Source organism: Barbus barbus (genome assembly GCF_936440315.1).
Source record: "Barbus barbus genome assembly, chromosome: 10".
NCBI classification, from domain to species: domain Eukaryota; kingdom Metazoa; phylum Chordata; class Actinopteri; order Cypriniformes; family Cyprinidae; genus Barbus; species Barbus barbus.
Window position 1 is genome coordinate 22325830 of NC_136738.1, and position 24423 is coordinate 22350252.

General features: G+C 39.5%; 1 protein-coding gene across 11 annotated transcripts in view; it reads right to left on the reverse strand.

Moving 5' to 3' along the window:
* caska (calcium/calmodulin-dependent serine protein kinase a) overlaps positions 1 to 21301 on the reverse strand; it is a 171341-nt gene extending 150040 nt beyond the window's left edge. For all 11 annotated transcript variants that reach the window (XM_079427334.1, XM_079427341.1, XM_079427340.1 and 8 more), the window contains exon 1: positions 20602 to 21301. In XM_079427334.1, coding sequence (XP_079283460.1) covers positions 20602 to 20660 — 59 coding nt within the window. In that variant the 5' untranslated portion in view covers positions 20661 to 21301. The remainder of the gene's footprint in view (positions 1 to 20601) is intronic.
* Between the last annotated feature and the right edge of the window lie 3122 nt (positions 21302 to 24423).

Consider the following 24423-nt stretch of genomic DNA (forward strand, 5'->3'; position numbering starts at 1 on the left):
AAGCTCCATCTCGACTGATACATCTAAACACCATGTTTTTCTAGGTCTCAATGAAAGAGACAGAAAAAGAGAGGGATTAAGTGATTTGGAAATGAAGAGCACACTGGCTGTAGTCGGCTCTCAATCCCATTTGTAAACAGATTGTCTCTCTATCTGCAGAGGGAGAGGAGACTGCAAATATTTGACAGATACATGTAAATACTATAATGCTGAAGAGGAAGTCTGTATTCGTCCATGTGGTGCACCAGTAAAAGGAAAATGAGGTGGTAGTGACCTTCTAGATCTAGATCTTCTAGACGACACTGGTTAAAAAAAATAAAAATAAAAATATGAGTCTGCGTTTGCATATGGTCTAGGAATGAAACTGATATGGAGACATTGAGAGGAGAGCTGACATTTGCATGAGAGGGAGCATTACCTTCAGTTTAGCTCAGCTTTTTTCAGCATTTAGACAACACAAAAAAAAAAAAAAAAATTAAAAACAGGGCACAATGTACTGTATTAACATGAAAGAGTTTACCTGTATTTTGAATTATACACTTTGTGTGTTATGTTTTAAGGTTAGCATATGTATGAAATTACTGGATGACCAGAAAATCTTCCTTTATTTTTTAACTTTTTATTTATTTATTTGTGGCAGGTTTTGTGAATGTTTAAATGTTTTGTGGCAAGTATGAACAGCTTTTAATTGCACATCTACAAAGGACAATCATTGTATTGAGGTCAAGGCACTTCCTGTCCTGTGAGGTGTCTGACCTTTTACATCCTACACACTATTGTGTTAAACAGATGTTACTCCATATGGAGACCAGACACTGAGCTGAAGTGCTGTACAATCATATATATATATATATATATATATAAAACTTTTATTATGATTATTATTTATTACTATAAAAATAGTAAAAAAAAAAAATAGGAATTTGTGCAAGTATTACTATTGCAATATTTCACTGTAAAATAAAATCTAGTATTAAGAAAAACATATTTTGCAGTACAACTAATATTGTACTGCAAAATATTACAAAATATTGATAATACTAATATTTTTGTCTGTCTTCATTCCTTCATTTAAAAACATTAAACCAAGTTTTTATTTTGGCAGAAAACCACAGGGAGCCCTTAAAGCTCCTCTTTTGTTGGCAACAGCCAGTTTATAATAGCTTCTCATTACAAGTTTTTGAAGATGGTTTGCATTCCCAAATGCAAATCATAAGTGACCCAAACCTTGTGTGAAGCAGCATTTGCTGCAAACCAAGCCACTTTGAGAAACTGAAAACACCAGAACACAGTGTGAAAGAACATAGTGCCATACGTGATGAGATGAGAAACTAGTAAAAAAAAAAAAAAAAAAAAGGAGGGGGGGGGGGGGGGGGGGGGTTCTACTCTGGACCTGTTGAGACATGCTGAGCTCCAGATGAGAAACACTTAATTACTACATTCACAAGCCTGCCAACACTGACTTAAACACGGCTCGATAGCCTCCAGATAAGTGTGCGTTTGGGTCGAGGCGATAAACCCTGGAGGTTTTGATTGGGTTTAACTCAGCACTCTGCCATATTTACTAAAGATGGGCAAGCAGCCTTAAGGGCCGTCCACAGTGTTTATGCAAAAAAAAGTCATAGCACAGGGAAATGAGCAGAATACAGGTGTCCTGAGGAGTCTTTAACATTTGAAAAGCACAGCGCTTGTGGCACAAGATGTGTTGCAATCAGTCAAACAAGCCTGTTTAGTGCAATGTTCAAACACATAGACAATTAAAAACAGCTTGGATGGACACAAGAATGCAATGTGTGAAAAAAACGCACCTGATGAGTGCAACAACAGCAAATGCTTTCAGTTAAAGACTAAAGGAAAGCTCTTCTTTACCCAAGTAATCCTCACCTTTCCTTTCCTGGGTTTGGTAAATGTGATTACAAGCCTATTTTTGACATCCCTGAAAAGATAAATATAGGTTAGAGTTGTCTATTTCTTGCAAGGCTCGGTGTTCAAGTCACTGACAGGGATAATGGAGAGATCTTGCTAATAGGGACAGTGAAATTTCAAATCCAGGTTAGACTGGGAAGACAGACTGGGAGCTTTGCTCTTATACACCTGACATTCATTAGCTTGTTTTATAACAAAAGCCCTTTAGCCCTAGCTGCTCTAACAACGAAGACCTTCTTTTCTTGAGTCACACAGGAAGTTACATCCCAGAAGGTTGGCTTGTTTTTAGAGAGAAAAAGTGCAAAAGACTAAAGAGGTATAGAGGAGGAAATATACTCCCAGTGAAAATGATTTAGAGGGAAACTGAAGCACTGATAAAAGTATATCCCAATGCAGAGCACATTGCTCGGGGATAGGAAGTGACATTTTGTGGGTAATGAGCTCAACTGAGTGGTTAGCCATATTTTTGCTGCTGTGAGATGCTGATGGCAGAGAGCAGGCCAAGAAACTTCTCTGCTACTGACTAAACTGTAAAGGTATTTATTCAGCATACCTTTTGTGTATATCTCCTGAGAGAGAAGTAACAACAAACAACACAAGGTGAAGACCATTCACAGGATCTGAAGATGCAATTTTGCCCAAAATATGAAGCAGGAACTCTGTATAATTTTACTGCGGATCTCACATTTGGACAATCAAGCAATCTTACTCAAAATGAAAGGAAGATGAAAGGAGGAGAGGAAGAGGAGAAAAATGATGATTTGTAAAAGATGAATGAGAAGAAGGGAGATATACTTACAGAGGAATGATAATAGGAAGGGGTTAGCCAAGCGTGAGCGTGATTTGTGGACAGAAGGGAGTGTCGCCGCAGAGCTATTTGTCTCTGAATTTTTCGCATCCAGGCAGATTGCAAGCAGCACTCCATCCGCTCAGTCTAATTATGCACCGTGAAAATATGGTTCACAAAAGTAGCAACACAGACTTCACAGTTGAAGGGAATTTACTGTCAGTATGAATTAAGAAAAAGTATTAGCCACCTGCGAAAATTTACATGCAAAAAGGTTGTAGTAGAAAACGTGACACCACTGAAGCACCTCAGAGTCAACAGTCAAGATCCATTTGATTTGATGATTTGTTTCCTCTGCCATTCACTATGGAGAGACAAAACTACAGATTTTCAGAATCCACTAGTTGGTGGGTTTTTAAAGATTATCTTCAAGTCATCATCAGATTATGGCAAAGGTTATTTAATATATTATTATGGATACTTCAGAGCAAAAACTATATTGTGAATTTGTGATATTTACCATGACATAATAAAATAACTTGCAATACATTAGTCATACCACCCACCTATCAGTAATCGGTTTAGATGATTTATGAGGAAGAGGACACAAAACTACTCAAGAAAAGAGTTAAGTTTAAGCTAAGAGAACAAGCCTTATCTCCATGCGGCATGTAAAATCCCCTATTTTTTATTAGCATTCGTAAGTCAACTGATGGTGAGTCCTAGAGTATCTACAGTCAGATTGAGCTCTGATTATGGCGATAGTAAGCGAGGCGGGAGATTACAGCCCATTTTTCCTGAAGAATCACTATTCCAGACAGGAAGCAAATGCCCAGGGGATCAGTGCTAAATAATTTCAGTCCGCTCTCCCCGTAAGAGGATCTAAAGTTATTTCTGCGGGCACTTTCACAATAAATAGATAAATACACATCTAAATAAGCCATATTAATAACAGAGGGGCGAGGATAAAAGGGGACTGCAAAACAGTTTGGTTAGGGCTCTTAGGAAAGCCTGGAGTTTCTGTGATAATTTAAAGAACTGTTTTAGGAAGTGTAAGCAAAGGTGCTGATTGAGTGAGACAGACGAGGTCTGCTGCAGTCTTTATTTTAGCGTGAAAACTGCCTGCCAATTTTCACATTAAATGGTTCAATTTGCTGTCGCTATCTGGGGTCTTGCAGGGATCCTCCGTTATCAGGAGTTAACGTAGTCACAGAATCGGATCAGCTGAACACTACACAATCAGCCATCACCAGCTAAAAAATGGTTTTAAGTCAGTTATTTCTATCTTTTGCTGTAGTGTTTCAGTAGGAAATATCAGTTTACATTTCCAAACATTCATTTTGCTATTAATTGTAATAATCCAGTGAGATTTTTGTTTGCCCAAGGAGTCTGACAACAGCCAGGTTTCTTGAAGCATCTTGAAGTTGTTGCCACAGTTCTTCTGGATTTAGTCTGTCTCAGTTTGTTCTGTTTCTTCATGTCATTCCAGACAGACTGGATGATGATAAACAAACAAAAATCTCACTGGATTACTACAATTAAATGAATTGTAAAAATTAATGTTTGGAAATGTAAATTGATATTTCCTAATGACACACTATACAGCAAAAGATAGACACAACTGACTTAAAACCTTTTTTTTAGCTGGTAATAATACTAGTGTTCTAATAAATTGGCCACCACGGTATTTCAAGGATGTTTCAAGGTTATCAGAATAAAGACAGTATGATTACTGATTTTTGACCATTCTTTATATCTTTATTGCATCTCCAAGCCTGGCAGCTTTTCACCAGGGTGACTGATTTAAGGCCCCGATATACTTCAAATGAAGTTTGTTTTCATTCTTCGTTTGGGGCCAAAAAGAAGTTTGAAAAGAGTGAGCGATGGTATACTGAGCGAGACTGATCCAAATCCGATATTGTGCGTATACTATTCTGTGTTATTGTTGAGCTCCATGAAAGGAACAAAAACATTATAAAGCACCATGAAGTTTTCGTGCACTATATTTCAAGTGTTCTGAAGCTGTTCCATAGTTTAATCTGAGGTACAGATTAATATTTAAGTCATTAAATTCAAGTTCAGATAAACTATTCTCTCCGCTGCGGCTGTCTGTCATCTTCCATTCAGCATTCAAACTACGTGTTGCGTTCGGTTACTACAGTCAAACTCTCTTCAAGAGCGCACAATAACTGAGGTTTAAAACTGTTAAAAGAAAAGGCTTCGTAAATTAACGCACAGATTTAATACACTACGCATCAATATCTCTTCCCTTTGTACATTGAACTTTTCTGTGCGGACTGTGACTCCATGCTGCTTCAAGCGTATCATTCTGCGCACGGGATGCGCATAAGTGCTTTATGCCACTCTGTATTGGAGCCTTTTGTACTTTTGCGCAATGAAAGATTATTAATAGCCTTTCTTGTTCTGTCCTATCTATCATATGTTGCTGCTTTCATTACTGTGCTATAGATTTAAAATAAATGTATTTGAATTTTATAGTAGCGTATATATTTATATATAAATGTATTTTCTTCTTATTTCATGAATGTATTTTACAACAATTCAAAGAGCAATGTGTACCATTCTACCAGATTTAGTCCTACACTTTTTCCCTTTTATTTGTAAATAAAAATGTTTCACTAGGTTTTATAAAATTATTGTGCACACATGATTTTTAGTATCTTTTGCTGCTGAATTATCCACTAACCTTGTTTATAATAGTATTTGTCATATGATTATATATTTTTCATATTTTTCATTAAAATGAAGTTATCTATATGTAGTAGATTGTGTTTAACACACAAAAGAGTGATGATCAGGTCAACACACAGAATTCTAGAAATTTTACATCGATTTAAAAAAAACTGTGCTGGTATCGAATTAGATTGGTATCGGCAGATACTCTGAATTTTCAGGATCGGATCGGAAAAAAATGGCATCATTGCATCCCTAATGCAAACATGTGTTGCGACGCTTGTGCGAATGCCCTAAACACAACGATGCAATGAAGGTGTATGTAGGTCCTTCATTAAACTCGATAAATTATTACACGTATTTATATTTTATGTGTTGTCATAATTTGATAAAAACAAAGGTTTATTATTGTATGTTTTGGCATTTAATTTACTGTACACCTTTTAAATTTTCTTTTTGAAAGAACAACAGCAGAAGCAGCAGCAGCAGTATGGTGTAACATTTATTTGAAACATGTATTTGGTACTTGCTACCTTATATCTTTACTCTTTCGTTTCATTCTTTTTATGGCTTTGGAAAACTTGCATCTGATGTTTCTCTACGTCGCTTTTTGCATAACTCCGGGTCGTCGACACCAAGCTTCCAGTCTTTCTAGGAATTAAATGCTTTCTCTGAAGTCTCCCCACGAGCGATCGTACAGGTGCAGATATATTTGTGGAAGCTCAGCTATTCGACACAGTGTATTTATGTGGCTAGTGACTTGGAGATGTTGTTCTCCTGCCTGACCTTTGTTGAATGAGAAACGAACCGCAAAAAATAAAAATAAAAATTGTGCTTCACAGAAGGTGGAGTTCCAGAACACACCGACCGATTGAGTAATCGCCACGGACCAATGGGAGCTCAAAGGTGTTTAGGAGCCAAAACTAACTCCCCCAGAAAGTTCGCTTTGGTAAGCTATATCGAACTGCCGAAACAAACTCAAAACGAACTTTGTTTTGGCCTGATTTTGTTCGAAATGATGTCATATTAGTTCGCTCTTCGATTTTGTTTGAAGTACATCAGGGCCTTTACGTACGGCGGTCAGTCAGTGACAAGATTTTTATTAAAGCTGTAAAACTGATCTTTGAACACAAGAAAACACCCCTGACAACAAGTGCAAATTGTAAATTTTGTGGAAGCACATTAATTACACAACAGTGAGGGGTACTAGAGTGGAAAAGCAGTTCCCACAATGCACTATACCGTGTTGAATTTCAGTATATTCAACACGGTATAGTGCATTGTGGGAGAAAAATCAACTTAGTCAGGAGAATATATGAAACTTCCCCAAAATGAAATCACCTAAACCTTCATCCTATATCTGTCAGGGAATAACATGCGATTCATTTTAATCTGGATGACTCTACAGCTTATTTGGAGTTAAAGATTTAAAATACTATTGTATTTAAAATTAGTCATTTAAGTATCTATTTTCCCCAAATGCACTGCTCACTGCATGATTCAGAAATGTACAGTGGCCAGAGTTTGCTTGGGTTAGCAACCTGTGAATCAGTCTAAACAACCCAAAAATGGCATGGTTGTGTAACAAAAAAAACCCAGAGCGATCAAAGCACTCAGATGGATGGACTACGCAAACAGAGAGATATAAAAATGAAATAGTCATTCATAAACAAAAAGCTGTGGGATTTTCCCTGTAGAGTACAACTGTTGTCTCACTGTAGGCGCTAAGGGTATTCACAATTACTGCACAATTACAGAATGTTTTGTAATATTATTTTTAGGGATGCACGATATTATCGGACTGATATCGAAATCGGCCGATAATGACTTTAAATGTAAATATCGGCATCGGCCTGACATGCAAAATTATGCCGATATGTCTTGCCGATAAGGGGAAGGGGTTAACTCGCATGTGCTCAGGGTGTGCTAGCGATTAGATCACGTCAGCAATGTGGCTCATTCTTGAAGCAAAGTTTTGTCTGAATGATGAATAGATTGACTGTTTTGGATCGCTGCATTTAATGTGTGAAGGCATGTACAGAATGACGCGTTCGGTGTGGGATAGAGTAAACAGTTATAGCACAAGCAGGGGCAGCAGTGACAGCCTCCCCCAGGTCCTAATGCCCGTTCGGTAAGTAGTTTTAATAGTAGGGGCGCAGTTGGCCTACTTCTAATTAAATTAAAAGTAAAATAGCCTACACAAATAACATTTAGACTGTGTTTCTGATTAAATAAAGCAGTAATTGATGTAATAAAATAAGTATGTTTTGATTTAATGGTCAGAAGCTATAGCTTACATGGGGAAAAAAAAAAAAAAAAAAAAAAAAAATTCACAAACATGACACTTGTAAATTAAATAATTTTATATATACTGATTTATTCATTAATGTGTAACGTTTTATTTAAACAAATCATGAGCTCTAAAAGATTTTCAGAATTTTTACAACTCTTTTGTTTTAGACCATCTACAAATGTTAAATATTAAAATAAAATATTAGGGTTAACACTGCATCTTTCTGGGGGGAAAAATGCAGCTATTGATATAGTTAATTTATATTTATTTTCAAAGCTTCAATGTACTGTTAAAAAACCTTTATTATTATTTTTTTAATTCTAATAAATAAGTTCTTGTTAAAAACTAACCAAAATTAATAATATTTTGCTTATAATTTCTGCACAGGAGAGACTTGGTGTTGTTTCCAAACAAAAGGAAATATATCGGTATCAGCATCGATATCGGCCAAAATGAGTTGAAAAATATCGGCATATCGAATATCGGCAGAATTCCAATATCGTGCATCCCTAATTATTTTCATTCAAATAGTCAAAGGAAAATACAAGTGGCAGGTCACAGTATTCTGACAGACTCACATAAAGACCAAATACACAATATAATGCAACAATGTTAGTTCAGACATCCTTTATCTGACTTTCAGAGTTCAGAGAAGCAGTCCCTACCCAACTGAATATTTTATTCTGCTCTTTACTGAACTAAAGTCACATTTTTCATTGTCAGACAGAGCTGTTTATCATCACATGGCATCAGTACATCACAATTATCATGAATTCTGAGCAAGCTCTCCTTGAAAAGAGGACACAGGGGAGGAAAAAACAAAGAACTGCAATATTAACCTAAAAACCTTAAAGCAGAGTAATCTTTTTGAGAGCAATTTCAGGAATTTCAAACCACTGTAAATGAAGAATAAGAAAATATATATGTCTTTTATTTTAGCTTCTTGTAAATATAGAACACTGTACACTAACAGATGCAGTGTTGTGTCAAACTGCACAGCCTGTTTTTAGGTTCGGAAAAAATTTATATGAATGTGCATCTTCTGTATCATCTGGTGTCTAACAGCATATGAAATAACTACGACCAGTTTAAGTGCTTACACCACGCAGAACTGATCGGATGACTGATGGGGCTGGGGTACAAACCCAGTGCACATCACATGATCAAGAAACACTGGCACTTAGGGAGGGGCAGGCATGATAAAAATGGAATATAGGGTGGGAGAAAGGGGACTATGAGACAGGTGGCCTGAAGGGAGGAAAAGAGGACAAGAAGGACAGAGAGATAAAGTAGGGACAAACAGAAGGACAGATGGAAGAGAGAAAAGAGTAATGGGGAATGATGGGATCTTCTCCATATGGGCTCGCTGGTGGCTCACATACAAAAGACAAGTGGCATTCTCATGCCAGCGCTCAAAAGCGTTTATACAAGCTACATGAAAGCCCCTGTAATTATGAGCGAGCCATGATCAAGAGGCTGTGCATTACAGTGATTTTACCATGCAGACCAAAAGACTTTATGATAAAATACACTCAAGTTCAATAAAACATTGATACTAATAATCACAATAAACAATTCTGCCAAGTATGCACACCCTGCAAAATCTTCCGTCCGATTACCCTAAATCAGGGCTGGGCAGCTTCGGTCCTGGAGGGTCGCCATCCTGCAGAGTTCAGCTCCAATCCTAATCAAACACACCTGCCTAGCTTTCTAGGGATTTTGAAGGCATTGATTAGCTTGTTCAGGTGTGTTTGATTATTGGGTTGAAGCTAATGCTGTGTTCCAGGGAACCCGTAACTCATGTTTTTCCAACCTTCTACCCGTGAAAGTGCACTGGAATGGCAGTAAAAACCCGTGACTTCCCACCCGTGAACTCGTACTAGATTGATGTACTCCCAGTTCTGCGCTCTGACGTCACATAGCCCACGAAACAAATATGGCAGCCCCTACGGTTGCGGTGTTTTTTTTATGAAAGTGGTACACGGTGAGAAATAGACTTTAGGACAATATAGCATTGCAATCAAATTAATAATAATATAATAATAATAAATAATACACACGCAATTCCTTGCGCTCAGGCAGTTTGGCGTGACTTGCCTGGAACGCTACAAAGTCGTGAGTCGTGGTTTGAAATCGTGACTTACGGGCTCAAAAACCTGCCTGGAACGCAGCATAAACTCTGCAGGAAAGTGGACTCCAGGACAGAAGCTGCCCAGCCCTGCCCTAAATGAACACTATATGAATGAAATATCACACGAACAACCTAGCATTTTTAATCCTTCTCACACAAAACTGTGAGGCCTGTATATATTTGACTTCCCCTGACCTGTGGCTGGCCAAAAGGCACAGCATTAATGTGCTTCCTCTTATCATGATCCACAGAGAAGTTGTAACTATAATAATGATTCACACATACCTGTATACAGAACTAAGGCCATAACACTTTCACTTTCCTTGTAACATGTGAACATCAAGTGTTACCCTCATAAAGAACCATTCCCATTATAGATGCCCTGCAGTTGACATCCTTCACATTGGTTTGTCATTGTGAGATACCTGATCAAAGCAAGCACAACTTCAGTTCAGGGACTACTGTACTCAATTTGACTCTGACTCACCGCTGCACTAAAATAGTGCTGAGTGGTTACCTAGGAAATATAGCTCAATTTAAGCCAGCCGTTTTTGAGCTGCCGGCCCAGGCTGCTGTGTATCTTGGCAAAGCAGCAGGAAATGACTTCAGTTCAAAAGGCCCACCATGAAAGAGGGAAAGGGGAAAAAAAAGGAAAAGACATTTATAAAAGCTGAAAATGGTAGAGTCTGCCTCAGCAACTCCAGTGGGTCAGTTTGGCCTGTCTGTGTAGAGTCAATAAGGCAAATGTCGTATGTAGCATCCAGACTGAGATAAGGGCTGGGGTCTATCAGAGAGCAGCTTCAGGAGCAGTAGACACAGCAGTGATTGACAGGGGGAAAGAATGAGCCTAAAGCCGACGCAGAGCCACAGAGAGACTATGGCCTCATAGGTGAGCTAAAAGTGGGTGTTCGGTTTTTTTCCGGCATAAAAAGATTCATTTAATTTCATCTTTTAATTAAATAAATTAAACAATTTATTATTTTATTTTTTAAATAAAGGGGATTTAATATTACAATTAAAACACTGAAGACATATTTTATGATTATTCCTTAAAAATAAGGTTTTAATCATTTTAGTAGGAATATATTTCTGCTGCAATGTCTACAATTGAAACCCAAACTTTTATTTTGACGGGTTGCCGTGAATACCTTTACATTTCTGTGTGTATATGATATGACGATAGTTTTACTCAAATGAAAGGGTCAAATGCTCATGAAGTGACTCTCTTTAACCTTTGTTTTCTTTTTTTTTTTTTTTTTTTTTTTTTTTCTTTTTTATATTATTTATTTTTTATTAATTAATTAAATTTTATATACCCTTTTATTTAACCATACTATGACCGACAAGACCAGGGGACAGAGGAAACAAGAGAGAGAAAAAAAATAAATAAAAAAAAAATAAAAATTATAATAATAATAATAAAAAAAAAATAATAATTATAATTATAATGATAATAATAAAAATAATAATAATAATAATAAAAAAAAAAAAAAAAAAAAAAAATTGTGGATAAAGTCAACAGAGAAGGGGGAGAGAGAGAGAGGAAAAAACAAGACAAAAAAAAAAAAAAAAAAAAAACAGACAATTTGCTTCGATACCTGCTGACAAAAAGAGAAAACAACAGAAGACACAACAGAAGACACAACATCAGAGAAACTGCAGCAACAACCAACATCTGTATGAATCACAATAAATTCTAAATGTTAAATGTTATTGAGCAACACGCATAACTAATATTACAAAATAAGTTTTGAAGCAACAGCAGATCAGAACAATGTGTGTCTGTGAGCACCCGTTTTTACACCAATGTGAATGCTTGAGTGTACACCTGTGTGTGTGAGCGCGCTTGTGTTCATAAGGTTCCTCCATGTAAATGTTTAATAGTGTGTGTGTGGGGAACAACAGCCCCATCCCGCAAGGCATGAAGCAGGCATGGAAGAGACCCAGGCCCCAAACATCCGGAGGGCCCCCAGGGCACGGGACCCCCAGGGGAACCACCGCAGGGACAACTGCGGCCCCCACCCAGAAAAGGGCAGAGGAGAGCCCGAAGGTGGGACATCCGACAGCCACAGTGTAGACACCCCAGGGTGCCGTGGCGGCAAGCCCGCAGGCTCCGCCGGCAGCCGACCATACCAGGGCAGACCGAGCCCTGGGCCCGGAGATCCAAGGGCCCCCCACCCCCCAACCGGGGCCCAGCAAGGTCAGTAGGGCCAGGCCCCGCCAAGCGACCGCCGAGAGTGGGCCAGCGCTCACCCGAGCATCCTACCCCGGCGCGAGAAACCACCAATGCACCGGCGGCATCCTCCACCGGCAGGGCATGGTGGTGGGGTGGGGGTCGACTGAGATGATGAGTGAGGTGGAGTCTAAGGCCCGACCTGACACATAGACGTAGACGAACAAGCACACATATACACAAGCATACGTTCCCACCCTCAAGCACGCAACGAATATTCTCACCCTCGCCCCACATGTAGACACACAAAAATGGACATGGTACCCACACTCACACTCCCTATATGCACTCTATACTCCTAGATCCAGGCACCACCACCCCCAGAGGGGTAATCAGCGCCCGATCCCGGAGCTGAACCCCCTTCGCTCTGGCGTGGGGACAGGAAGACCACCCCGGTCCCCGCAGCAGCAGAGAAGACCACCAGCCCAGACCCCGACCGGGCGGCCAGCTCATCCTCGCAGCCCCCGGCCCCGGACAGAGAACAGAGAACAGGGGTGTGAGATAAAAAAAAAAAAAGAAAAGAGACCCCATGCTTCACCTCACCCGCTCAAATGTAGTGTTGGTGTGTGTTGTTCTAAGGTGCTTTAAAACAGGGGTGCTTTAAAACAGGGGAGGGGCACCCTCCACAAGCTTGTGTCAGCTCGTCCCCTCCCTAGAGCCCTCAATGTCTATGTGCAACTTAAAATTGAGAAGTGGGCACTGGCACCAGAGGGGAGGCTGAATGAACAGACCGCCCTCCGGATGCCATTCAGTGTGCCCACCCCCAAGGCCCTATATGTATGTGTCATGTGACAGTAAGTAATGAGAATGTCTAAGCTGTAATGTGTGATTGAGATGCAGGCGGCCACGAGGAGACAGAGGAGTACCACCTCCCCCGCATCCCAGCGACACACCCGCACCTCAAAACCCTACCTATGTGTTGGTGTGATGGGGCGGGAGAAGTGAAGCCTTAGGGATGGGGAGGAAAGCATCAGAGGGGGCAAAATACCCCCCCCTTCGGAGCCAGCTCCCCCGCTGACCCCCATAGGCACCCCCGTTACCCCAAATCTGCCCAGGGCGGGGGGCCCAGGCCCATCCAGACCAGGGCCCATGGCAGCCCGGGGCGGCCCACCAGACCCCACAGCAGAGGAAAAACTACCCCACCCCATCACTCATTCAACTCCCAGACTACATAAGACAATAAGACACCCAGGTTAGGCCCGTTTTCCCTGCCTCTATTGGATCCCCCCCGCGGAGGCACCGATGCATCGAAGACCCCCACACCAGGGCCGGGCCCAAGCGCATGCACCAACCCATGCTCCCGGCGGCACACCAACCAGGACCCAAGCCCCCCAGGCCCAGCCGTAACCCCAACCGGGAGGCGGAGCGCCCCCAGAACCCCAAGCCCCCCCCGGACCAACCCCGGAATAGTGCAGCCGCCAGGCCGGCAACCTACGTCCGCCGGCACAGGCATCCCCAGTAGCGCCGCATGCAGCCGCCAGAAAAACAGCACCCAAGAGTCACCAATACCCCATCCAGGCCAAGATCGCAGCCCCAGCGCCGAACCACCCAAGAAACCCACCCCCAGGGAACTCCCAGATGCCCCAAGCCCATATGGTCACCCCAACCGCGAAAACCACAGCCGGACAGAATCAGGACCCCCACTCACACTAGGTGATGGAGCTGATCAAAGGAGTCCAGAGAGATTGATCTAATGTGGCAGCAGAAGCTGTGTCAAGACTAATATAATCCCACAAATGATTTCTATATTGGTTGATATTAAGATTATTTTTATTTTTCCAGTTCATGAGGACAGTCTTCTTAGCAATGCATAGGGCAGTGAAAGCCATGTGGATTGTGTTACCTTCTGTAGTGACACCATCTAGGTCGCCCAACAAGCAGACTGAAGGAGAGGCTGGAATAGAGCATTTAAGACACTTTGATAAATCTTCACAAATCCTGTACCAGTACCTCTGAACAGGTGGACAGAACCATAGAGCGTGGATGTAATTGTCAGGTGTATTGCCTTGACAGTGTGAGCAGTTGTTAGAAGCTGTAAGACCCATCCTGAACATCCGATGACCTGTGTAGTGCACTCTATGCAGGATTTTGTATTGTATTAATTGTAAACCAGGATTTCTAATCAGTTCAAAGGTTTTTAAACATATAATAATAATAACCTTTGTTTTCAAGGGGGGCAGGCCACCCTCCTAAAATAATGGCAGGGGAAACACTGAATGTGTGTTGGAAGTGTGTGTACACATCCATCCTATAATGATAAAATCCACCCAGTGTTTTTTTTTTTATTCCTATTTTGAAATCCCCTTTCTCAAATCAGGCTGTTCTGCAATTCCTGTCAGAATGACTTAGTTCTGCACAGGCCACTACCACGATAGCTGATTGACAAGGCCGTCTTACCTTAGACCCGCCCTGAGTGAGCTGAGAGCTGTCCGCCTGTGTTTACTCCAGTGCAGGGGAAGACAAGAATGTCTCAGATTAAGCAATTGAGGTGTTTTGTTGTAGGATGTAATAATGAATAAAGCAGTCATAATTTACTCCCAACATCTGAGCCGCTGAAGACGCAGAGGATTAACGTTACTTTTAGTTTTTGAAGGGAATGCACCGATCCCAATCTGCCTAAATGTGCCTATGTTCGCTCGAATCATTCGTGATCTACCTTCATCTACAGAAGAAGTGAGTATAAGGGTTTTTTATGAATCTTTGCAAATCGCCTTTCCTAATAATGTGCAGGTTAGCCAGTTTCGCGGCTGAAGTTTACAGTGTGTTCGTCACCCAACGGAAGACAGGGCTCAGCAGAGCTCATTAGATTTAACCAGGCTGATGAGTGTGTTTTTCACATGGGTCCGTGTTGTATTTTGTGAGAATGAGTAATAGGCAGCACCTGCAGTCCACAGAAGAGCACTGCCTGCTTACCTTATGGTCTCAATACCTCATTTGTGCAGCATCGGTTGAACAGAGGAAAGTAAGGAGGGGAAGCACATTGCGTCCTCTGCCCATTGCCAAAGCATTAAGGCCCCCGATATACTACAAACAAAGTTCATTTTCGTTCTTCGTTTGGGGGCAAAAAGAACTTCGAAAAGGCTGAGCAACGGTAAACTGTTTTCGAACATTCTGACACCCCCGTGCTACTGGAGGCGGGGTGTAGATTAATATAAACGTGTCGCAACGCTCGCGCGTATGCCCTAAACACAACAACGACGCAATGAAGGTGTATCTAGGTTTTTTTTTTTTTTTTTTTTTTTATATATATATAAATTTTACATTTATAAATTATTACACGTTTTTATATTTTATGTGTTGTCATAATTTGATCAAAACAAAGGTTTATTATTGTATGTTCTTTTGGCATTTAATTTATTGTATACCTTTTAAAGTTGCTTATTGAAAGAACAACAACAGCAGCAGCAGTATGGTGTAACATTTATTTGAAACATGTATTTGGTACTTGCTACCTTATATCTTTACTCTTTCATTTCATTCTTTTCATGGCTTTGGAAAGCTTGCATCTGATGTTTCTCTACGTCGCTTTTTGCATAACTCCGGGTCGTCGATACCAAGCATTGTTGCAATTTATTTCTAGGAATCAAATGCTTTCTCTGAACCTTTAAAGTCTCCCCGTGAGCGATTGTACAGGTGCGGATATATTTGTGGCAGTTCAGTTATTCGACAGTGTACTTATGTGGCTAGTGACTTGGAGATGTTGTTCTCCGGCCTGACCTTTGTTGAATGAGAAACAAACCGGGGGAAACAAAATAAATAAATAAAATCACGCGTCAAAGAAAGTCCATGAGCAGTGAGAAGGCAATCAAACAGCATCTGCTTCTGGCTTTAATAAGGTAGCAGAGTTGGTGACCTGAAAAGGACTGTCGGTATCATTTGGCTCTATGCAGCATCTCTTAAACAGAAAAGAGAGCCAGTCATCTTCTCAGTGAGGCAGGGAACATTAAGGCTTAGAACATGATGTTCTAGATAAGGGCTCAACCTTGCTGGCATCAGAACAGTTTACAGACTCTGGAGAATTGATTAACAACTTGCAACCAGGTATAACTCAAACTATGTAAACAAGATCTGAACATGAAAAAGGCACTGCCGAACAAAATTATTTTAGAGGGTGATTCCTGTGCTGATAGGGTCTAATGTAATCATTTAAAAAATATACTTAATTACACAAATATTAATTACCACACAATACTTACAAGGAGGAAATACCTCTTCTGTTAAAGAGGCAAAGCCAATACCAAAAATAAGTAACCAATATTAGCCTATCACAATTTTTTATGCATGAAACTGATACCCGAATCCATACTTGTATGACCTCCAAAAAACCACTAAGATCTGTTGACAAAAAAAAGTTTTCTAAACAACCTACATTAACAAAGCTGTTTTAAACTAGTCCAGTATGTCCATGAAAACAAATACAAGGTACAAAACAATGCTGGAAGGAGGAATATGATGAAATGCAGAGGAAACCGCCTCTGTTCACGTTCAATTTCACGCAGCATCCTAATGACATTAAAGGAAGGTAAAATTTGGTAAAACCTGAGGGAAAATGCCTTCACTAAAAACAACCTACTGTCCGCTAGGGCTGTATACCTTGGAGAACCTGGCGATACGATACATACCTCGATACACAGGTCACGATTCGATACGTACCTCGATACAGAGCTGTCTCGATACGATTTGATACAATGTGACACGATTCGATACGATTCAATAAAAATACATGGGCCAGAGCCAATTAGTTAATGCTGAACACATTTACTCAACAAACAGAACTCTGCATTTTTCTTCAATTTATTGAAGACAAAAGTGCATTATAACAAAGTGCATTTTGCTTAAATATTTGCAACTTTAAGTGCTCTGATTAATTGTACACAAATTGTATTAATCTGGAAATTACCACAAGTCAACATTTAACTTTCCAAGGGTACAGTCTGAGCTCACACAAGCACAAAATCTTCTTCTTATTATTCTTAACTTCTTATAATTCTTTTTTGTGACACCATGTACTGCCATAACATATTTCACTATGAAATCACTTAAATGCTACATCTTGCTTTAACATTTTCCATGAGTTTTTTGAAACTCGCGGGCGCCGCTGCGCCCCCTAATGGCCGGGCGGAGTATCGATACTAAGGGCTAGAATATCGATACTGTATCTTTTTTTATTATATCGGTATGTATCTAAGAATCGATATTTTGAGCACACCCCTACTGTCCGCATCCACCGTGGCACAGATTGCCAAAACTCAACTCATCACAACATAGAGCTGAAGTAAGTCACAACACTGTCAAACTTAATCACACTCCAAACATTTTGCTCAAAGCTAGATGCTCAAGCAAGGCGATTCGGTGATCTTACCCTCTCATCTGGGTCAGTGTGTCAGTCAGCCTCGAATCAAAGTCAGTGACACACTCTTAGTGACCTCATTACCACCCCTCCCACACTCATCGAAAAAAAAAAAACACTATTAAAGACAACATGCTTAGCATGCTGTTAATGAACATGTTAACACTTGTTTTGAGGGGTTGAGGTGAAGTGTGGGGGGGAGCTTGCCTTTATTACAACATTTTTCTTCTGCAGCTGGGGATAAATGAAGGTCAACTACTGATGGTTCATGGTGCTTTCACAACAGGATCCAGAATCCTGGGGGTTTTATGAGACTGGAGGATAGTTTGATTTGTGCTCAGTGGGGACTAACCTGCAGGAACCATGTCAGAGTTATCTATGGCTCTCAGTGGACAAAAGAAAGCTGTATGAAAAGGTTTCTTGAGGACAAATATGTTATATCAAATAGGCTACCTGGATGTATGAAAACTTTCCTAGGCTCAATCACACAGGAGTCTTAAGACTTTAAACATTTGAATCGTGTTTTGCTAGGCTGCACTGCCAGGTCTAACAGAGCTAAATCTGCTGTGCAGCATACTGTGGCCTAAAACTCTTGTTCAGGATGCTTGATGACGGTTTCATGCATCAGCAAATCACAATCAGACTGCTAGGGAGATCTGGCACCATTCTGAGACTACTAAAGCGCTAGTGCCTAAACAACACAATCACTCTGGACTTAAAGTCCACCACTTGGAAGTAGTACACTACTATAGATGACCAATAACCATATATACAGGGCCAAATTCAGCCACTAAATCCAGCTCTGCCCTTTGGTATACTACAATAGTGTCCGTGCCTAATAGTTTGCAAAGCCATCTGCCATGGCTGTATGAAACACAAACAATGAATAAATTTCCAGGTTTATTCCCCAAAACATCTGTCCTGAACATGAGAATGCAAAAAACAAACATAAATGTGTCAGTTCTGCTTTGAATAACACAATATAAATGGCAACTTGGAAGGTAGCAGCTTTCAGTGTTTTACAAACAGACCGAGAGGCCAGACAAAATATAACAATGAAATATGGCACTGCAGGCTGGCTTGGTCATCTATCCTGCCCCTTTGTCCTTTGCTATATTAGCAATCTGTGCTGTTTATAATAACACAAATAAACACAGCATGCACACGCACCCACACCCTCATCTTGTATTGAGCTTACAAAACTTGGCCTAGGGAGAGAAGCAGTGTCAGTAGGAGCGTATCTGCTTAATGGACAGCATTCTCTTTCCTCTTTACCTCCAAACAACAGCATGAGGCCTCAGGGTGGCCATGAAACAAGAAAGTGGATCACAGACAGGGACAAGCCACAGAGACAGACAAAAAGGATTTCAATTGTGTATGTGTATGTGCATCACAAAATGAATCAGTCCAAGGCAGAGCAAAATAAAGGCCCTGTAAGCAAAATTTACAGTACTACAGGTTTTTTTTTTTAAAACAAGGCAGAGGTAAATATATCCTTGTATCTACATATACATTATGAAAACAGTCCATCAACAGAGTTTCAATTTTTTGCACTGCCAATTTTTGATTGGCTGAATATTTTTTACACCCAATTTTTTTATAATGTGCCCCTAAATATAGTTTAAGTAGAATCCACCGCAATGCATATACTAACTATATGTTGCTTTGTTTTTACGAGACAGCTACATGTACCAAACTGCTTCTAATTACAAACTGAGTAACGGAGTACCATGTTGGGAGCTGTAATTACATGGTATTTGAAATGTACATGCATTGTCTTTAAATCAAAACTCAAGCAAACACTTGCACATCAGTGACAGCTGGACAAAAACCTGGTTATATAACACAAAAATATGAGATCATCTCATAACAACAATAGTCAAAAGTTCCATAAGTACAACTACAACCTGAAAATAGTAAGATAACTATGATTCTGTTTAATATGAAAGGCTCCAAGCCTGCTGATACATGTACTGTGCCCTTCACCACAGCAAAAAGTCACCAAACTCGTAATGTGGCTTAACAAAGCATTAAATCTGAAACAACTTTAATCTCTATGGTGTTAGATTCCTTTATTCCCTAAAAGGTTCATTTCTTATTACTTTAAGCCTGACTACAGCTGTACTACTCTTGCAATGATGTGACACTTACCACAAATGTGGTTCAACTAGGTACCACTAAAAACTATTTTATTTTGTGTGAAAGAAAGTGTTACAGATAATTGGCATGACTGATATTTTTTATCAATTTATCAAATCTGTTATCTGTTTTTCAATACTGAGATAATGAAAATAATGACCATAACAATATGTACAAATAATATAAAACTTAATTATTAGAATAGACCAAAACATATATATTTATTTATTTGTTTAGTCATTTAGCAGACGCTTTTATCCAAAGCGACTTACAAATGAGGAATATATATACACACACACAACAATCATAACATGTTATTTGGTAGTATAACGATTATTTAGTGTTATTGTATTAAAAAGCAAAATAAAATATCAAAATCAGTATTACTTTTCAGACATCAAATATGGCATACAAAAGCAATATCAGTCCATTTCTACTGAATGTAGGAGCAAATTAAATGTTGGGTGAAACATTAATGTCCATTGTGGGCCATTATAGCGTTTTTAAAATTAACAACAAATCATTATAATAGCCAGAACTCAAAGGACATCCAACAATGACCACTCAATGCAAGCATGACTGCAAGCACACACCTGATAATATTTCTGGATATAACACCTAAATGCCAGGTGGCACCTAGATTTCCCAAAAAATACATATAACTCGGTTTATTCATCACAATCATTTGCAGATATCATCAGTGCTGACAGCAATAAATGTGGCTATACAACATCGCTCCCGTTTTGTACACTAGTTGTGAATGGATCTACCTGCATGAATGCTGAAAGAAAGTACAGACCTCTCTCATCTCTCACACACGCCACTCCCATTCCTCCTGCTTCAGACAACATGCAGTTTTTGAAGAGTTACGACTGAATGTAACTGTCATATATGTCCGACAGCAGCACTGCACCACAACAACCTAAAATGCAGTGACAACTATGACGCTCATCTGACATTAGACACAAAATGCAAAAGACGCAGCTCGAGTTACAGATGTACATTCGCCCGTGTGGCATTATAAAAGTGATCAAACCGTGACACTTACTTGCCAATGACCTCGCACAGCTCGTAAACATCTTCAAAGAGCACGTCGTCGTCGGCCATGGTCCAACAAGACCGGGGAATTTACACTCCCCCCAAAATCCGTCCAAATGGTAACGTAAATATATCAGAGGATTACAGTGTAGATACTTCAGAGTACCAGGAATGTGCGGCGAAAAGACACGCTGACAGCCGACGTTACCGCTCTCCAGATTCCGACAAGCAAGAAATGATTGATTCCTGTCGGTTTTAATGAGAGAAAAAATATCCGCTGGTGGTTCGGTTGAAGCGGACAGTAGTGAGCGCTTGGTCCGTTTGACTCACTCTGCCCCACCTTCTCCTCCCTCTCTCCCGACCCCCTTAATCCCGCCGCCACTCTAGGCTGAGGTAATTCAAATGTTAAAAACAACTCCAAAATAATCGCTGTTGAAGTCACAGAGCCATGTGGGTTAAATCGACAAAACGCTAAACTAACTAACTCGATTCTGTCGAGCCCAAAAAAGAACTAACGTTACACGCCGTTTCTGGGATAAAAATGTAAGCTGTTATTAAAGTGCGCAGTTCAGTTGATTCTACTCATTCTACCCACGCGCAGGGCTTCGCTGAGACGCGCGAGGCTTCTCACTTGCTCGCTGCCGTTGGTCTAGTTCCACCTCAACTCCAACGCTGCTGCTCCCAGCTTCCAGAAAACCCAAACTCCTCCCACTCAAGGTTATGAAACTGGATTGCCTCACGCCATAATGGCTCCGGTAGGACTTTTGTATTCCGGAATTCCTGCATAACCCAGCACTACGGTTTGCGCCAAAATGACGACCAGGAGTCTCAGAATTTGTCAGCCAAACTGAGAGTTTCTTCATACGGTGTTAGATGCGAAGCGTTAATCAAATTTAACGCTTTTGGAAACCTTTTATTTACTAGCTATACGAGAAAATGTGCACTATATGAATGTAATATAATAAAAGTACCTTAAAAAGGGATTGAAAGGGTGAAATGTTATTTTTATCTCAATTTTCAATTCGAGTTCAAAGTACTTTAATGGCATGATTGTTGTACGTTCGATATTGCTAAAGCATAGATGCACATAATTAAAACACTCAGGAATAATAATAATATTTAGATATAATTATTGGAACCATAATCTAATCATTTAGTTAGTTCGTTAGTTAGTTAGTATGCTGGGTCATTTAAATTTTTAATAATTGCCAAATTAAATCAAATGAATGATTTTGTAAATAAATATTACATAAATATAAATGATATTGGGAGACCAAGGTGTTTCTGTCGTCTATAGGAAGCTGACTTGAGGTTGGCAATGAAGGAAAATTGAAATGCATTACTCTGGGTTTTGTCTGCACTTTTTACATTAGTGCCTTTGTGCATTGATTTCTGTAGCTGATGATTGGTGGGATACACTTGAGCTAATTGGATTTTGTACATTGAGTCCATTCATTCAGTCTAGAAATCATTCAGTCACTTCTCATTGTAAATGTATAGTCTGAGTCCTTAAAAAACAGTTGAATCATAGCCTCATTGATGTTGGCATAAAGGCAGCTGACTCAGCTGCAGTGATTTTCAAAGAGTAAATTTAATTCACACGCACACACAAACACACACAATGACCATGTGACTGCATGTATTTTTCTATCTAAAACGCTAAATTGTATCAGGTTATACTGATTTACTAAATGTCAAAATGTTACTTTTTTACTATAGGACACAATTATTATACATCAGGTTGACAGCACTGAAAAGGCAGCTGATTTTCAAACAATGCATTTCAGGCACTGAGTGTGATGGACAGAGGACATTTGGTATCCTCAGGTACATTTGATATCCTTTCCTTGGCCAATGGCAGCAGGTGAATGGCAGAAAGAGTGACATTGTGTGTGTGCCAGAGGCTGGTTTTGTCTGAGCTCCTAGGTGACTTTGCACCACAGGGCATGGCAAGATCTGCATTCTAACAGCTGTGTCTTCATACAATCAGATCAAGACCTGTTTCCTCTTGTTCTATTTTCAATCACTGTTTTGTTATGCTTGTGTAAATCTCATAAAACACAGACACCCTGTCAACTAGTTTAGCTTCAGGACCCAAACTCTGCATTCACTGCAAAAAAAAAAAAAAAAAGATTTGGAGAAATTTAGGATTACATCACTTGCTCACCAATGAATCAAGTGAGCAAGTAAGATAAAGATACATTTCTCCAAATTTGTTCTGATGGTGTAACAAACTCATCTACATTTTGGATTGCCTGAGTGTGATTACATTTTCTGAACTGTTCCTTTACAACTGAGTAAAGGTCTATAGAATTAGACGTGTCAGAGTAACTCAAATGTCTTTCATTTCACTTGTGGTTAGCAATAACACACAATAACACCCCGGCATCCTGGCCAAATTTGCCCATTGGCCTCTGACCATCATGGTCTCCTAACCATCCCCATATCTACTGATTGGCTTCATCACTGTCTCCTCTCCACCAATAAGCTGGTGTGTGGTGGGCGTTCTGGCGCACTATGGCTGCTGTCGCATCATCCAGGTGGATGCTGCACATTGGTGGTGGACGAGGAGATACCCCCCTTACTATGTAAAGTGCTTTGAGTGCCTAGAAAAGCGCTAAATAAATGTAACAAATTATTATTATTATTATTATTAGCATGCTAAATAATATTTCAACTATATGCACATGTGTAGAGTTTGCATAGAGTACATGAGAAAGAAGCAGGCAAATCCAACTAAGTCTATTTATTTTGCTATCTTAACGATGCACAGTTATATGGTTATTTGGATTTAACACTATTTTTTCAATGTTTGAGATTTACATGATCCTCTAAAGCCTAAAGCCTGCACATACCTTATAATTAATTTGTCTCTCTGTTCATCTGTTTTTGTCTCTCTGTGTTTCTCTGTTATTTCTCTCTGACAGCTGAACAGATTCATTCTAGACAATTATCACTTGAAACCACAGTGAAGGATCAGCAATTCGTGATGAAATCCGGCGGATGTTATCAAAGAACCAAAATCAATGCTGGTTAGCATTTTTCAGTTAGCAGCCACCGGATGCTGATGGATTATATCTGGCCTGTCTCAGCACTGAGCTTTTTTTTACCACATCGAGAGTCACATAGAGAGTATTTGTATGTACTGAATGGCAATGTATGTTTAAAAATATATGCAGTTTATCATATTTTGAAAAATACATATATCTATTTTTTACTCTCTCTCTCTCAACCTTGACCTCAATCTTAGTAGTGTTGTTTATAGACTATTATAGTATTTATTAATATTTTACATTTGCTTTTATATTTATATGTTCAGTTTTTATTTTTATTTTTATTTTTTTATTTACCTTAAGTAATTTTGTTATGTGCTGTCATTTTTATTATTGCTTTATATTTATATTTAGCTTTATTTTATTCTAATTTTATCTAATTTTATTGTAATTACAAAAAGTTTTTTTTAAAACTAGATCTAGTAAACAATAAAATTTGTAATGTGATGTAATGGTTCATTCCTATTGTAAATATTCCCTGAGTAACAGCAAACGAGGAGTGTTTTGAGGCATATAAGATTCATCAACAGGGAAAACAGGTCCTCAGTTGCCACAGGGAAGACTTACTGACCCCTCTATTTTTGTTACACCTCCCCAGAGAAATATCCCACAATGGGATCCTCTGACTTAAGATCTAAACCACTTTGACATATTTCAACATGTTCAGCCAACCATTGCAACAAAAGTGGTCATGTAGCCAGCGATTCTCATTACCTGAACACATCTTCAAACAGACATGTTTGGTCAGTCTAGCTAGAATTACCATAGCAGAAAAAAAT